We start from the raw sequence: 18,506 nt of genomic DNA on the forward strand, positions 1-18,506 counted from the left end.
TGAATGCAGTAAAAACGTAATTGAGAAATAAAACTTATTATCGTTAAAATAATAATTTTACGGTAGGTGAGCTCCATGGCATTTGATTTTTTTTGTTTTTTCTAAGTAATGTCAATTGATTGACGGCCAGCAGAGATAAATATGTAGGTACATATGACATTTACAGTAATTATAATGACGTAACAACTTCATTACGTATTTTATCAAAAAAATGTATATTACTTGCATAGGTTAGTTTAGGGAATCGGTGTTTAAACTTAAGCTTACGTAAGCTAGATAGCCAAGCAACAGATGGAGATATAGCTCTACCTTATCGCCCTCCATGCAATCGCTATAGTACGGTCTTGAGGTTATGTTGAGCATTCTAGTCTAATCTTAGACTGCCTCTGACACAGAGTAAAATATGACCTATAGGAACCAGCAGATTGCCTCTATGAACGGTTAGGAAGGCAAAGGGGTAGAACAGACAAAAAATTAAGAAAACTCATTAGATATTCTTTATTGATTTTATGTGCAAATTCTTCAAATTACATTTCGTAAAGAAAATTTACTTGTTTGCATAAATAAATCATTTAAAAAGGAAAACTTCCGATTTTTATGAGATGTCTTTTTGTAAAAAAGCTTATTCTCAATATCTCCGATATGAGGAGTTCCGTAGGCGAATGCGTGGAGCTGTAAGCTGCCATTCATTGGCCAGTTTTGAGCCTTACTTCAAGAAACCCCGCAAAAAGCAAATTTGTAAGTTCGTTAGAAGGTTGATATATTCTAGAAATTTATTCTTCGGAAAATTTACTAGGGGTCTTCTCAGGCAAAAGCTTCATGCGACCAACGTAAAAGTCGCTGAGAAATGAATGCGTCGAGAGTATATTTGCAAGGAAATTTTGAAAACTTTTTGGGCCGAACCTAGGGGTCCATGTTTATATATTTCGATGACATTTGGCAATAAGTTTTTTTTTTAATAGTTATGCTGGCATAATCAAAATACTTCCTTTGAAAATGTTTAATAATATTTGGAGAGCTTTATTTTACTGACATTAGGGCAGTACATTAGGATGATAAGAACTGAGATCTGGTGGGTAGGTACTAGCCTATTCAATCCCAAAGCATTTTAATAATCCCGGGATTTTGGGATAGGAAACATTTTTATTCCGGTAATTCGACTTCATCACAATTTTTTTAATTTTTCAGTATGCAGTGTGGCAAAGATATGACCGAAAATGACGATGATTCCCACTTTCGGCAAAAAGGAAATCCCAAATAGCCTTCGAATCGAAATACTTGCCGAAGATGTGATACATTTTTTTTTAATTGCCTTGCAAACATATTCGACTTCGGAGTAAGGTCCAATGTTTATTCATCTGTTTGGAGATTTGTTTATGATTTCTCGTATGCTCCTGCTGCCGAAAAAATTATAGAATCAATAAATTACGAAAAAATCGAAATGAAAAACTGAATTAAAACATAAAAATTTAGTTGCCGATAAATTGGAATCAGATAATAATTTTGAGCTAAATGTGACAGGCATGAGGAAAATGAAATTAAAATGTTTATACATACTTATATATGTATGTACATATATGCATACATGATATATACACTCGTGTATGCATATTTGTGTATATCTGCATGTCTATTTGAGTGCATGTATGTATGTATCAATATTCAGGTGTCTGACGGAAGATAATGAACGGATAGAAGGCAAACCAGCAGATAAACTTGTGCCATTAAATAGCAAATGATATTAATTGAAATTTTACCAAATTTTACTCTGAGCGAATTAAAATTTTGGAAGTTTGAACGTGATGAAAATGCAAATTCACGCAAATACAAAAATTCCTTTGTACACGTCTACATTCGCTAGCTTTAAGTGAAAAGTTGCTAAGTCCACTTTTATGAAAGCTCATATTTTGATACAGGAGGCTAGGGAAATCAAAAATGCATCGCTTCGAAAAGGATAAAGGTTCTTGTTTTATGTCTTCTCGTTCCAAAAGAAGCTACGAAAATTCACCAAGGCCAAAATAGCACGAAATCTTTTAATAAACTAGTGCACCTACGTGGTGTTAAAACGCCGAAATTGAAATTTTATTTATATACAATCTTTTCATAAAGCTAAAAAATATTCCAAATCTTATATCTAAAGCCGTCCTCCAGCCGTTTCTGAGTGTAGGGAGCTCTCGCATGGTGTCGCTGTTTCGTTAAATCAAATATCAAATTCCCCTAAACCGTTATAAAAATTCTAACCACAAAAAAATATAATCTTATTACACATTTACTGGTCCAGTGCTTTAATTTGCCATCTCATTTTTGAAATTCGAACTAACAGTATAGATCTGCTGACCTTCACAAAACATGCCGTTTATAGATATTAAATAGTTTCGAATAGATTAAAATTATTATCGAAACAAAATTGTCTTAAAGCTCTTACGTGTGGCACTGATATTTTAACTTTTAATATAGCTTTTGTATATGTTAAACAAAATCTATTTTTAAAAGAGGTGGCAACCCTCTTTAAAAGTGTTTTCAAACCTAAACCTTTTTAAATCACTTTCGTCTGGTATTGTGATACATTATTACATATGGTAACCAACTGATAAATTAAGTTGAATTTAATTTTTAAACATGTGGCAACTCTCCTAAAAACAATTTGGAAATAAAACCTTTACAAATCCATTTCGCTCGATACCCAATTTTTAATAATTCATTTAACTTAGTAAACAAATTGAATATAATTTTTTCAACGGGTGGTAACCCTCTTCAAACACCTCAAACAATTTTTATATTTTCAAAGTAAAGACTTTTTGACACTCGTTTGTTGGACACTCATATGTTAATACATATTTCATATAACTTGCATATAAGATTAAGAGGTGGCAAACCTCTGAAAAATTGTTTCTACTGCTAACTTTTTAAACCAACTTCGTCTGGCACTGACTGATACGTATTTCAATTATCTTAATTCAAATTGAAATTATTTTTTTAGTTGGCAACCCTTAATAACTTAGTTAAGGAATAAAGCCTTTTCAAAACCATTTCGATAGATGCCTATATAAGAATAATTCGTTTATTATTTTAAATAACATGAATACAATTTTTTAAAAGGTGGCAACCCTTTTACCTTATTATGCGTCTGCAGGCCAAGCCCTTTAATTTGACGTCTCATTTTTGAAAATCGAACGAACGGTGCGGATCTAATGGCATAGGATATTAAAAAATTTGAATTAAATTTTTTAGCAGGTGGCAACTCATTTCGAAAAAGTTAAACCTTAGTACACATCTACAGGCCAAGCTCTTTCGTATGGAGTTTTGCTTTGCTTTAAATAGGCAAAATATTGTATTCAAAGTTTTGCGGAATACTTGAGGAAAATGGCTTTCAGAAGTTTTTCCCCTCCTGTAAAATTTTTTAATTGGGACTTAGCAACTTTTCACTCTAAGCTAGCGATGTGTATCATACTTACTAAACTTACATACATCCTTGTATAAATTAATAATTCTAAATATATGTAGGTACATATTTTCATGCTTATTTGTTAGAATGCTAAATTAAGTCATGCGAACAATGAAAACAACTACAAGAAAATCTGCTAATATAGTAAATAGGTCCTGCGATACTAACGAGTGGGCGGCTTAAATGTGTTATTACAAAGCAGAAGGCGTGCACATAATGGCAGGATAAGCGGGTGTTATTTGAATGTACATACATACATGCATATCTACATACATACATATGTATATGGATATGTATATGTACATATATGTAAGTATAATGTCGAGCGGAACAGCGGGTGAAAATTACGTGTGAATGTGGCACACATGTTGCCGGTATGCATACACATATCTACATACATACAAACAAAAATATATAAAATATGCACGCTAATGCTAATGCTAAGCAAAGCGTAAAGCTAATCAAGCGTCGAAAATTTTTGCTGAAATTTCAAGCAAATGCACGCACATATGTATGTACGAGTATGTACAAACAAATAAAATACTCATAGCCTTGCACAAATTTCAGTCACTTATAGACCTATCTACCTATCCATCGCATGTGCGTCACGCTTGAGGGGTGCGAATGGGAAAATTATGCACAATTTTCCATGGCAAAAATTTTGTGAAAACACGGTAATATAAAATTGTATTATGTTGAAGACCCTTCCTGGCGCTTCCGCGAAATGAAGTATGCCGAAGAGTGCGGAGTGGGTGCGCAATTGTGCACTGATGCACTTACATACATACATACATATGTGGCTATAAAATAAGGAGTGTAAAAAATAACGCACACACTCTGCTACAGCTGTGCATGCAGGGTTTCCACCACTCCCACACTCCCGCACTCACACACACACACACCTCTGTTAGCACTTCCGCACTCTTGCCGCAACATATGCACGCATTTATCCCCTAATAAACTCACGAATATATGAATTTATCGTTTGTGGCAACAATAAGCTTTAAACAATAACACAATGTGCAACATGCAACATGCAGCATGCAACAACACTCAATGATTTATGCGCACATGCACGTATGTATATAAATATATAAGCATGCTTGCATGCATTGCCTTGTTGCAGCAACAATATGCCCGGAAAAAGGACTTTTCCGCAATTGACTCGCCAACATACATACATACATGCACGCATACAAGCCGCACACACACACACACACACACACGCACTCACGCACAAAAGGCTTTGTCATACAACGAGAAGCGCTTTGTAGTCGAGGAGTACGAAAAGAAGCGGCAGCGTAGCGGCAATGGCGGGGATGGCTCGCCGATAAAGGTGCTGCTGCTGCGTAAGGGGCAGCCATCGAGTCACGAAAACCAGTCACTTTGCCAGGATATGTATGAGGAACACAGCAACATTGAACATCGACGACTGGCTAGCCTGCGGTGATTTCTGTTCAGTTAATTTGGTTTCTCTTTTTTTCATTTTATTTTACTTTTGTGTTTTCAGTTAGCTTTCACAATGCAAACGCATGCAGGATATCCACACTATACCTGCGCTCATGTTGCATGCAACCAAAAATATGAAAAAATAAAAATAAAGCGCAGGAAAAAATTGCCGTTATAGCAACAAGCATCATAACAAGCCGAACAAGTGGCCGCTCTGTTTTTGTGGGCAGCAAAGGCAACAAGCTTGTTAAAATGTGTTTACGTATATCCTTGCATTTTAAATGGGCGTTTTACGTGGCGGTGAGGTTAATAAAGGCAGTGGTAAAGTTAAATGGAAAAAATTTTTACAGAAATAGGTGCAGGAAAAAAGTACAACTCACTTAAAATAGTGGGAAATGTAATGAATTGTACTCATGGTGGGTGATTTTGGCATTGGAGTGTGTGATTTGCGGTTGGAAGCTATTACAAATTATATATTTTTGGCATTTTTTAAATTCTTCTTCTTAAAATATGGCACTACAACAGTTTTTCCGTTTTTGGCAGAGACGCAAAGACTCTTTATGTGATGCCAGGAGGTTCTTTGTCTTGTACTTTTTCACCGTTAGACCAACCTATTTTGATTCGTTTTCTGAGCTAGAAAATGCTGCTCTGACGTATCTGGGTCTCAGGTCGACGATGTCATTATCATCTGCAAACGCCAGCAGGATCGGTCTAAAGCCTCTTATCGCGGTCATATCCTTTCCCATTTGGACGAAGCTAAAAGTTGTGCTAATTGAGCACTGCTCAACATATAGACATGGAATCCGCTACACCATGTGCTATCCACACAACTTGTTTAAAGCTGACTGGTTTTCTAGAGGTGTACTTATCGAGGTCCTTTTCCAGGAATTGATGGACTGTGAATACCTGGTCGATGGTAGAATTGCCATGTCTGGGGCCCTATCAGTTGCTCCATGAAAGGCTGCAGTCTTTACATAAGCTTCCAGTCTTGCGCATGTTTTCAACAGATCGCATTGCGCTTACACCAGTTCTTCGTGATAGGCTTTTAACAGCCTTACCCTGCATACCATTGGCTCCGGTATATTTGTTGTTTTTCAGTCGCACTATTTCTTTTCACCTCGTCTTGATCGAAAGGAGGAACGTGTGCATTCATATATGTACATTGGGCTAGGTTATTCTTTATCAAACACCCAAATCTTCTTCGCTTTATTTAGTGGTAATACTCTAGGAATTTTACTGTAACTCAACAAAGGCGGAGAAGAGCAATCTTGTATGCAGACGACGTAGTGTTACCAATATTAAAACTCTTTTCTTCTACTATCGGCGAAATCCTGGACAGCGATTACTCTCTAATAAGCACAGAGAGGCAGACAGCTAGTTAGAGCCCAAGACGATTTGGCCACGTTAGTATTATTGCTTATCTGGTGGGAAACATACACTGACATGGGGGCTGGGATTTTCTCCGAGTTACTAGTTGCCCCTCTATGGTATCGAATTCTTCCAAGCTGAAGTGCTAGGAATAGTAAGGATCTTTTTGGTTAGCCAAGCATCGCTTCAGTTGTTGGCCTCGCCAACGACAAATTTCAAAAATAGCCAAGGATCCAGGTAAAGAGCTAAACAGTGGTGTAGATGTGTGGTTTCTGTTTCAGTCATTCCCAAAGCTGCTCATTTAGCCAGGCACTTAGTGCTGCCGATAGAGTAAATAGAATCTCACTTGCTCGCGTTTCTGGCCATAGAAGCATTCATGGTAACAAGAGAACTATCGAATCGCCAAGAAGCTTAGGCCATCTCTTGATGAAGCAGATGTACTGTGTTGTCCAATTGGACAGACCAAAAGAAAGATACACACATACCTTTAAGGAAATTAGCTCAAAAAAGAGAGTGCATGTGCTCGCCTCTGACCATAAGTGCCCTATGCTCCTCTCCCTCTTACGTGCAATGACCTCACACTCCAGAAAAAGGTAGCAGTGTCACAGAAGCGACAGATTCCAAAATTATACAAGTGACCTCTTAGCCTGCAATGGCCGGTAAAAATACGTGTAATGATTCTTAGTTTCTTCTTAGGGAGACCCATGAGTAGCTTATATCTTTTCAGATTCCTATTAAGCCTTTTGCCAGACGTAAACTCATGGTGTTACACCAGAGCAGTTCCATTAGTTTAGTATTTTTCTTTCTGAGTGCTTCCTCTAGTGTGTTGGGATCCACTGCAAGGAAGGGCTTAGGTCCTATCGGAGTCGAAACAGCGGCTGCTCTTGCCAACAGCTACCCATAACAGTTGGATCTCATTGCCGTCAGCCAAAGCATTAAGCCCCTCTTCACACTCTGGTTTTTGACTTGGTGGTGCAGGACTTGATCTCGAGGGATGAGGGAGCTTTATCGCTTGCAATTAGTATCCTATCGCTTCGATAACTCCTTCGAATGTTTATCTCAGCACACAGACTGATGGCATAGGCCTCCGCTTGAAAGATACTTGGGGAAGCTCTACTCCAGTCCTTGGCTCGAGTTCCAGCCTCTGTCGGGAATGTAATACAAACACACGCCAGCCGTTTCCTATATTCTAAGAGCAGTAGAGCTCAATTCAAAAACAATGAAGTGGTAATAAAGCAATTAAGGTATGCCCGAATGATATCCAAAATGCGGCAAGTCTATAAATTTAGCGCTAAATTGCTTCGAATTTCACTTATTAATTAAAGCAAACAATGGCAACAAAGTTTTTATAATTTTTAAAGGTTTTCTTTCATGCATTATTCTTATCCGCCTGATCACTTTGAAATGCACAATCAACATATTTTTGCCCTTTCCAATCAAAGTAACAATCAAAGCCTTCAAAACAAAAACGAAAAAAAACCAACCAACATAAAAAATAACTCAATAAGGATAATCGAAATAAATGTGAAACATAGAAAAAAATTTGCTCTTGTAATTCGAAGCCATTCGTTATTCAGTAAAGCCAGAAATACATACAGTCAGTCATATCATGGGCAGGGAAGGCCAATATCCCGCTGTGCGCGCGGCTGGGCGCATAACACTCACCACCGCTGCAGCAGCCATTGCGAGCGACATTATAGCCGCCGACGACGACGACGAAAAACGGTGCTATGCTTACTAGTGAAGGTGTAGATTTTCGCCGTGCTGCTTTGCGTTTGTGTATGTGTGTGTGTAAATACATTAGGGTGGGCCAAAGAAATAAAAGTCGGAATCTTAATGCTCGCCCCCTAGGATTGCTCTATACCCATTTTTATTTTTAATTAAAAAATATTTAGAAGTCGCTCAAATCGTTCAAAGTTTTGCGTGTATTCTATATGGGGAAAAACTATTTTTCGTAGAAATGTAGTAGAATGTTGGAAAATCTAAATTTTTCACTCGCCAAAACTCTGTTTCTCTTCAGGAGACTTCAAGGAATAATAAACAAATGTTTCTTTAACTATTTTTTTAATATTAAAAATTTTTTGAGGGTCCTACAAAAATTAACAAAAAAAACAAATGCAATGGGGGACCCAAAAAAGTTGAGAGTATTAAACTTTTGTAAATAAACAATTGGGCATTATGCTTTGAAGTCTTCTGAAGCGAGTTTGCTGATTGAATAATATTGATTTTCAAGGACTCTATATCATTTCTACGAAAAAAAAATGTTTCCCTCCAAAAACACATCGGAAACTTTGAGCGCTTTTAGCGACCTCTAAATATTTTTTGGTAAAAAAAAACAGGGGTTCTTTAAAACAATCGTAAGGGGATGAGAAAATTAAAATTCCGACTTTGCTTTTCTCACACGCATTTTTGGACCACCCTAATGCACATGCAACAGCGTTTAGTGGTATGCCCGTCTGTGCCAGGACACGCTTATCAAATTAATTTCGGCTAAAATTTCCGTTTGTCGGCTGCAGGAGTGCGCTTGTAAATATTTTTATTTTGTTCACAAATGTGTTGAACAAAATGTTTTGGTGTTTTAATTAGTACTCGCGCCAGCATTGATTTTAAGGGTTGCGAATTTTTTTTTCGTTGATTACGAATGTATTATGTTTTTTTTTTTTTGCTTCAATTTGCTGTTTACAGTATCGAAAATATTTTGGCTGGCATAAAAATCGAAGAAGTGGAAAAGGCTGGTAGGCGGCGGCGGCGTTATGCCATGCCTTAGGAGCAAGCATAAATTTTTTGAAGTGGACACTTGACAATTTTATAGCTAGCTTCGAATTTCGAATATTTATTTGTACCCATACCTAAAAGTATGTATGTATGTAAGTGTGACACATTTTACTTTGAAAAACTTGTTAGAAAGCGTTACGAACTCCACTTTAGCTGCCAAGTGAGAATACAAAAATTTTACGATTTTCCCATTAAACCCTCTGCAACATCGTAAAATCAGTCGTTAAATTGCTAGAAATCTCTTAGCACTCAAATTACGATTTACATATACATATTTGCTCGCACATATGCCAACCTTCTGACCGACTCGCCAGGCAGTCTAGCTGTGCAGCAAATCAAGGGCGCGCAACTCATTAGTCGAACTTGCAAATCTGGCAGTCAAACAACGCACGCATGATTTAATTAAACATCATTTACACGCATTGCACATATCAAATGCAGCTTCAGCCCCAGCGTAGCCTAAGGATTTAGTCGAGGAACTCGCTCTTTCTAAATAGCCTTGAGCGTAAGCAGAGCTGCGGACGGCTTAAGTCAGCGCTTTTATGTGTGGAAGGTTGTAAATTTTCAAGCATTTGCATATTGCAGCATATCTGCCGTGCAGAGCAGGTCGCTTGCATTACATATGTACATATTTCGACGACCATAGCAGCTGCCAAATTGTTTAAAAGCGCTTTAAAACGCGTCGAGTTCTTGCACTACAAGCTCTGTATTCGAAAGGGCGTTGGACCCCAACTCCCGCGCTTATCATTTAACTATTCAAACGTGTAGAAATATATACATACACATATATTTCTTAATTATAATTCCATCATGAGTGATTGCCTTTACTGCATGGCGCGCCGGTATGGAATTTAATAACAACACACTCATGGGATTACCATTATAGCTAACGCGAGCAGGGCGGCTGGTCGGTCGGTCGGTCGGTCGCACATCGCCAGCCATTCAGCCGCCCAATCGCGCCCAGCCGCTTGCTCCTTACACTTTTCAACCTGCATAACCTTTCAACAGCTTCGCCGTGTGCGCCTTCTATCTTCCTTACAAGCAGCCGCATGTTGCCATAATACAATGCCAATAAATGCCCTTTGCCGAAGTGTTCTACATATTTGGTTCCTCTGCCGTTGGCTTGCGCCGCACACGTGTTCAATGCTGCTCAATGACGGATAAGCCTAATCCAATGCATAAACATGATTAAAATGTGCGCTATATTTGTGCGTATGCATGTATGCATGTGTGTGTGTGTGTAGCTTGAAATGTGGTGAAAAAGCGCAATCCAGTGCGTTATTGGATGCATAGGAACATGCGTAAAGTTAAGGGGAAGCTTTAAGGGGTTGCTCTAAGGTTGTGGCAAGTGGTCGTCCAACAAAATGCAATCAAGTAGGTTAAGTAGGTATTTAGAGTAAATACAAATGGAACATAAGTTTTCATTATTTTAGCGTCTTGCTGAAAGGGTAAGTCGTTTGCTAATCACGTGATGTTTTCTTTTCTATCAAAATATTTGTTTACGCATAACTTTCATGAACACGCGTCATTAGGGTTGTTCGCTCAAAACTGAAATTGAACTTAAAGCTCTACCCAGAATTACAACGGACGACGATAAAGCGGTTGGCGGAAAGTGAATAGTTGAAGAGTTGCCGGAGTGAAATCCGTCAGAGTAAACAGAATTGCCGCGCACGACGGCTTGCGTCAGTTGTAATTGGGCGCGTTCATAAGACGTAGCTGTTTAGCTCATCTGCTACGAAACTGCTGGCAACAATTACGTCTTAGAAACGGCTTGATGAATATGCTACTAAATGAACAGCTGATATATGTAAACAAATGAAATTGCAACAAATAGAGATAGTTGCGCCGATAGTATTTAGAATTCAAATACAACAACAACACAAACAACAAAGCGGTGTCTTTTTGATCAGCTGTTTAGGCTAAGCCCAAAACGTTGAGTTCAGGTAGCGTAAATATTTTCCGCTAAAAAAATGGCGGAAAGTTGGCAACTGTTGAGCTGAGCGGAACTGTGCGTTTCTAAGGCAAATAGCCAACGGTTAGGCAACAGCTACATCTTATGAACGCGCCCATTTTGATTTGAAAATTATCATTAAAATTAAATATTTTTTCGGTACGTGCGTGTATGCAGATTTTCTGGAAATAAAAATAGTTAAAAACTTTGGAAAACTCGTGAAAATTACGAAAATTACCACAATCGACATTGTGCCGTCCCCGCTGGGCGGTAAAATAGAAATAAATTCAAATCAACCGGAAAATGTCGACGGTAAAACCGCTGCTGCCGCCATTCCATATGCCTTTGTGAGTTTTAATTTTGACAGCGGTTAAGCGTCGTCCGCTGGAATTCTGGGTAGGCAGAGGTTAAAAGCCCTAAACAATGTAGTTTTTTGAAAATGTTGTACTTGTTGAATTACGTATGGATTGCTGAAAGGTCCCAAGGAAGTTGACAGGAATTTAAGTTTTAGCACACAGATTTTATTAAACATTCTTACGTGAATAAGCAGGGCTATCAAGAGAAGATCCGGGCACTGTAGTAAATATGTGTGGGCCACCATCCCCGCACATTTTATTTTACTATATATACGAATTTCAAACGATCTCACTACATACTTGTTCAGTGCTTTTGAAAGATAAGTTTTCTAACTTTTAGGCTCCTGGTACAAAAGTTAGGTTAGGTTAGGTTATTATTGCTGGCTGACCGCCCCATATATCCCAATACGTCTCTAGTGAAACCAGATGCAGACAGAAGTTTTAGTTCAGTATATTCCAAGTAGACATCATTTAGGATGCCAACGCTTTTTGAGATTCTCAGAAGTGCTTGAAGCCCAAGGTTTGTCACATCTTTAAGCTTATTCAACTCTGAAGCTCCAAAATATTTCAGTAGGTTTTATGAAACAGCAGGACAAAGGCATAGAATGTGTTCTAGGGTCTTCCATTAGCCCGAGCTGCTGCCCTATTTATGGCCTCTATGCTTCTAAGGGTATTTCGGGTCGTAAACTGTTCTGAGCTAATAGCTTTAATCGCTGCTTGACTATCTACGTATATGTTAACTTTAGAGTTACGAACATTAAGTGCTCCTACTCCATCTTAAAGTTTAGAGCCACTGTGAAGAACTGCAAAATTGTATGCCTCCACGCCATCCATTTTGTTCGATAGTAACCCCAAAATCGCCTATCCTAGTTATATAGTTCTTTGCTTGAATTCCCTTGTTGTAATCTGTCTCTCCGCAGACTTAGCCGCAAGATCGATAGGCTGTATATTCAGGATTTTTTCTAGTGCAGCCATTGGAGTTGTTTTCAGTGAATAGGTGGAGTATGATTTCTTTAAAAAAAAACTTCGCCTAATAAAGGAATGGTTTTTGCTATACTGTTGTACAGATCAAATGAATGCGTAAAATGTTTTAGTCAAAATGCGTCTTCTATGTTGTTGACCTTTTTTCAGCATCGAAACGTAGATAACACAGAAGGAGGTGGTACTATAGGAAGAGGAAGACACTTGGCCTTTCCAATTCTGTTCAGTTGGCAGAGAGCCTAGTGTGTTGTAATAGGCACGGTCAGTGTCATAAAGGAGTCTGGTAAGTTTGCAGAGGAGCAATGAATTCAACCCCCCACCTACATATCCCTTTCCCCCAAATCCTGTTTCTTGGCCCTAGGTACAATGGTCAATAACGCTTGAGTGATTGGAGATTTTTTTTTTTAATTTTTTCGGCCACCCACAATTCCATTCCATTCCATTCCAATAATATCCGCGGCCGCAGTGGTGTAGTGGTAAGCAGTGCGCACTACCACTCCGCAGGGCCTTGGTTCAAGCCCTGGTCAAAGCAACATCAAAAAATAAATAACAAAAAGGGTTTTTCTTAACAGCGATCGCTCCTTGGCAGGCAATGGCAAACCTCCGAGTGAATTTCTGCCATGAAAAACAGCTTCTCCTAAAAATATAATCGCCATTCGGAGTCGGCGTAAAACTGTAGGTCCCTGCCCTTTGTATGTCAACATCAAGGCGCACGCCACAAATCGGAGGAGGAGCTCGGCCAAACACTAACATATTGTGTGTAGGCGCCAACCTATTATGATTATCAGGGTTAGGATTTTAAGGCACTCCAAAAAAGGCATTTATTTTTTAATTTCGTTATATACATACCTTTAGTACAATTTAAATATATGTCCAATTATATCTATAAAAACAAAATACATATAGTGGTAAAAAAATTATTTGATTTAACTTATTTATTAAATTTAACATTTTAACCGGTGGAAATTTAAAATTAGCCTAATTTTGGCTTCTTATTTTGCCCCTGGCGGATAGAAAAGGGTTGAGGGACTTTCTCATAAGTTTTTCGGTATAGTTAAGAATTTTACGGGACTAATCTTATTTTTTGTGTCGGGTTTTTCGAGACTTTCAGAGATTTTTTCGGTATATTTTGACAGTATTCTTGGACTTTTTTGGGATTATATTTTATAGTACATCCTTAAAAATAACAAAAGGCAAGTCTCATCCTAATTTTGACCTCAAAAAAATCGCTCTTTTTTATAAAAAAAAAAACATAATTCAAAAATCAAATTTTGCAATAAAATTTTAACCAACTTCCCGATGAGCTAAAGGCTTGAAAGTTCAAACTTAGCTCAGAATTGCTAGTTGAAATATGAATTAGTCCGCTAGGTGGCGCATGTGTCGAGAAAACCCCCGATATGGTTATTATCTGGAATGTATAGTACTTACAAGAACAGAAATAACTCCACAAAAAATGTGCCTTGTTAACTTTTCAGTTCCTTTTTTTATTAAAAATTATGAAAACTGTTGATATCATTTCAGTTTTTTTTTCTCCCAGAGGGAAAATGGGAATGCATTACCTTTTTCTACCAAGAAAAGATTAAAAACTATGGTTGAATGAAAAGATGCATCGCAATGTAAGCGAGCGGATGATGTGTAGTTTTGAAGCCACAAACAAAACAAAACGTTTAACAAGTAATTTTTAGCAAAAAAAAACCGACTTCAACTCTCATATAAAAAAAATATATATATCTCATGATCCGCTGATCGGATCTTAACCAGATTAGTATGGGACCACCTCTGAGACACTACCTTTCCGATGCAAAAATAATTATCGAAATCGGTTGACGTGGTCCAAAGTTATGCGGTAACATACATAAAAACAATAAAAAAAATATTCCGACGAATTGATAACCTCCTCCTTTTTTGGAAGTCGGTTAAAAACTAACTCGAGTATGTTTTTTCTCACGTTATTTCAACAGCTGCTGTAGCCGAATGGATGGGTGTTCGACTGCCGTGTTGTTGGTCACGGGTTCAAAACACGTGTTGCACGAACTCTATTTTTTATTTTTTTTATTATTTTTTTAATTATACATATTTATAGATTCTATTTATAGTTTCGTAAAACGACATGCGACACATTACTTTCGAATGACATCGCTGTAGAGAAATTCTTGCATCTTTCTGTGCGTAGGTTATTGGGGCTATCCATTACTTTTTGCATTCTCAGACATTACCTCTGTCCACTGGGTACATATATATCACACATGAATACATAACTTACTGGAATTTCAGCAAGTTCTTCCATATTCGCTTTAATCACCTAACCATTTTAGAGCATGAATAACAAAAATATCAAAGTTAATAGAAAAAAAATACTAAAGCGGAGTGCTTAAAGCACTTACACGCTTTTTTATGCCCAAAGCTTCCGCTCGGTAATCACCGTCAAATGGCAATGCTATGTGTGTGCCAAACCTATTCGTGTTATTTACGCTCGTAGATACAAAATATAGCGAAAAACTACTCGTTCCCCAGTTAATTTGTGTTTTTTTTTAACGCTCACGCACCCTAATATGTTTTTGAAATACGTTTATGTATGAATATACAAATTTCCATAAGACATTAATTAAGTTGTCATATCAACGCCTCCGAGAAGCCTCATCAATAATTCAAAGCAAACAAAAGAGACAGGCCAAAAAAAAAAAACAAACCAACCACAAAAATGCTAAACACAATACCTAATAATAATAAACACTGGTCATAAATATGAATTAGTAATTCATCGCTGGTCATTTTGTTGTTGTTAAGATTATTGTTGTTCTACTCACTTTTGCATTCATTGGCATCACGTGCCGTTGCTCGACCCCATGGCCGATCGAAGTGGAACGGCTTGCAGCGTTCACAGTCGCGTCCCATCGTATTGTGTTTACATTCGCATGCGAGCATACCGTTATGATCGGGTGAGCACTTGGAAGCGTGTCCATTGCACTTGCAACGTCCACCGACAAGGAAATCCGACACAGCATAATGTTGTCCTAAACTAGCGGCGCCCGAGTGTGGAGCTGCAGCGCTAGAGATGGTCACCGCCGCAGGTATAACCACAGCTTCAGCTGCCTGATCGATCGCATTGGAACCGTACTGTTGAATCAACACCGAATTGGATGATGCCTCGCTGTACTTGCCATTTGGCTTCACATCAGCGCCATTGGTCTCCAGCACATTCAACGCATTCGGTTCGGGCATTTGCAGCCGATGGAAGACCACTTTGATATCCGTGGCGGTAACCCATTCCTGCAACACTTGCGACGAATCCAAGTCACGCGCAGACGGACGTCCTTCGAGTGTGCTAAAAGCGATACGCGATCCTTGCAGTCCGGTAACATCACCCACCTGCCGATGTGAGTCGGTGCAACGTGGCTCATGTTCGTTATGCTTCGTGATGGTGGCACGATTCGGACGACCGTAGACGCGACGACATTGCGAACTGTAGAATTGAAATGGTTGCCAAGTTTTGCCATAATCAGAACTCTTGTAAATTGCAATCGAATCGGGCTTGAGTGACTTGGGACACAGTTGTAGGCTTACATAGGTCAATTCGTACTTCTTGCCCAGCGATAGTGTGAGCGAAACATTATCAGGTGGCGCATTCATGCTAGTCACCGGCGGGACGGGTGCCGAACGCCAGCAAGTGACATTATTCGAATTATTCAAGTCGGTGAGCGCTGATTCCGGAAAACGACGCGCGGCATTCGAGTAGTCGCAGATGTGGCAAGTCATAGCCTGTGGATCGGCAGTCGAGCTCATGCCGCTCAATTCACAGTAGCGCTGCGGCTGATCGAGTCCGCAGGTGCTGGAGGCCTGCACGGGCGCACCAAAGGCGGCATTCACAAAATCGGGTATGCACTTGCGCGCCTTGTCATCGTCGTAACAGGGGTCGGTGGGCGCCTGGGCGGCCAACATTTTCATGTACACATCGTTGGGTATGGCACGACAGCAGGAGAGGAGGACAGAGAGTAGGGAGAGAGTGAGTAGTGCGGTGAGGCGCGTCATGTTGGAAGCAGTGATTCGGGTGGATTATGAAGAGAAATGGAGATTTTCGTGGGAGTTTTAGTTGATTAATTAGCTGGTTATGTGGTTAATTGACTTATGTGGGTGGGGTAGTGGGTGGGTTTGTGCACCAAAAATGCGAACAAGCGTTCTTAGATGCGCTTGCTCGGCAGTGCGTAAATTTCCCGATTAATTGTCCTAATAGTTTTTGTTGTCCTTCCACTTGAGACAATTGATTTTGTTGCTTGCGCGGTGGCTTGGTTGCGCTTCGGCGTGTGATAGCTTGACTCTGTGGAATCTCTCACACAGTATGTGGTTGCTGGATCGTCGAAAGAGCAAGGACTTTGGATATCTTTTGTTTGTTTGTAATTAATGATGTATTTAGCGTTAACCGCTGTCCCTCCACGCAGTTGAGTTACACGTTAATTTTTCAGTGGAATTAAAATTTTGCTTGAACAGGCTTTTGAGAATTTATGTAAAGATTTTTCTTATGTATTTTGTAATCAAACGATATTTTGTCACTGAACTATGTACTTCAATTACACAACGAAACACTTAATAAAGTGGAAGTATTCTTGCAATATTTTTTTCTTTGTGAATATCCTTTATATTATTTTTTTTTTTTGCAATTCGCTATTTTCAGGTTCTTAATTTTTAATTATTTTAATTTTATAATTTTCGAGATGTTATTCAAGCTTTACTTAACTTTTTCTATTCACTTGCATATATGTAACTTCGGGTATAAATTTTTCTAATACACTTCTAATTTTTTCCTCGATTTTCCTTTCATTCGCTGCTGCAATTAATTTTCACCTTAGTCGTAATTTTGCATGTCACTCAAAAATTCGCTATGGTTTTCAAGCTATGCGCGCAACGAAAGTGTGTTGTAATTTTTTTTTACATATATTCAAGTTCTATCCTCTGCGCGCTTTGGCGGCTTTCGATTCTATCACTCTTTTGTTTTTGTTTGTATTTTGGTTTCTCCAAATCTACGCTCCACCAAGGCTTAGAAAATTCTCACACAAATCGCAATTTGCACATTGATAACTCGTAAAATTGTATAATTCAATTTTCAGCAATCAATCAATCATTGCAACTCACGAGCTCACTGACACCCAAGCCTTTCGTTTTCGTTTTATCTAATTCACAAAAATTTCGTTTGTTTCTCTTTGCGCGAATTTCGTTTGCTTTCAATTCGATCTTCCAAGCGCGCTTAATGCGCACGCGACTTGCACTTTTCTAACCGCCCGCCAATTTCAAAACTGCATTTCATTCACGAAATTCGCGTCGACTCCTCAAACAGACTTGTCTAATTTCTTATCCACGAACGCGTCAATGTTCTCATCGATCGACCGCGTCGAATTTGAATTGCATCCCGTTCGAATTGGTTTCCGCGCGCGCGTTTATTTTCTTTCGCCTTTACGTTGGCGTCGAACCTACCGCTTTCTTGTGTGGCTGATGGAGCCAAATTTACAACAGCAATACGCGACGCATACGTCAATTCAAGCTGCCTGTTCACAGTCAACTAAAATTGTAAATCAGCGCCCAGCAAGCAGACGCAGCGTAGCGGCCGGCCACACTTGGTAGTGATTCAGGCAGCTAGCTAAGCAATTGCCGCAGCCACACAGTCAACCAGCCAGCCAGCCGGCTCGAGTCATCGGCGCGTTGCGGCGCAAAAGTACCGAGATTCGGTGGCTGCGACTGAGACGGTAGCATCGGCAGCACTTCGTCGACAGTCAGTTGATTCCTCGTTTACCTACGAGCGCATCTGCACTTTTGTACCTACATACCTGCCCACTCACCCCCGTGTTCGGCGACGCAACGTTGTTATCGTTTGAATTTTCCAAGCGCACGCATTCGCAGCCAGCCGCACCGGGTTGTGATGCTGATGCCGAAGTTGTTGATGGGCTGCCATTCTGCTGTTGTTTTTGTTTTCATTCATTGCCGTTGCTGTTGGCTGCTGTGTGTTAAATACGAGTAAAATTGTTCGTTCGGGTTGTATTCGAACTAAACACAACCGGCTTGCCAGGCGGGTGGCTGACTTGTTGTTGTTGCGCATGTTTGCTCCACGCGGGTCCAACAATTGTGCCCACCTTTCTTTGCTGCTGTTAGCAGCGCTTGGAAAAACTCTGTTATTGTCGCTGTTATTAGTTTT

The 18,506-nt window shown here is 39.2% G+C and overlaps 1 protein-coding gene across 2 annotated transcripts in view; it reads right to left on the reverse strand.

The window, feature by feature from the left end:
* LOC118733264 (netrin-A) overlaps nt 1-16,998 on the reverse strand; it is a 196,794-nt gene extending 179,796 nt beyond the window's left edge. For both annotated transcript variants that reach the window (XM_036462596.1, XM_036462597.1), the window contains exon 1: nt 15,133-16,998. In XM_036462596.1, the coding sequence (XP_036318489.1) occupies nt 15,133-16,354 (1,222 nt within the window). In that variant the 5' untranslated portion in view covers nt 16,355-16,998. The remainder of the gene's footprint in view (nt 1-15,132) is intronic.
* Nucleotides 16,999-18,506: the final 1,508 nt, after the last annotated feature.

This window comes from Rhagoletis pomonella, unplaced genomic scaffold (assembly GCF_013731165.1).
Source record: "Rhagoletis pomonella isolate Grant_MI unplaced genomic scaffold, Rhpom_1.0 Rhpom_scaffold_00002, whole genome shotgun sequence".
In the NCBI taxonomy this organism is placed as follows: Eukaryota; Metazoa; Arthropoda; class Insecta; order Diptera; family Tephritidae; genus Rhagoletis; species Rhagoletis pomonella.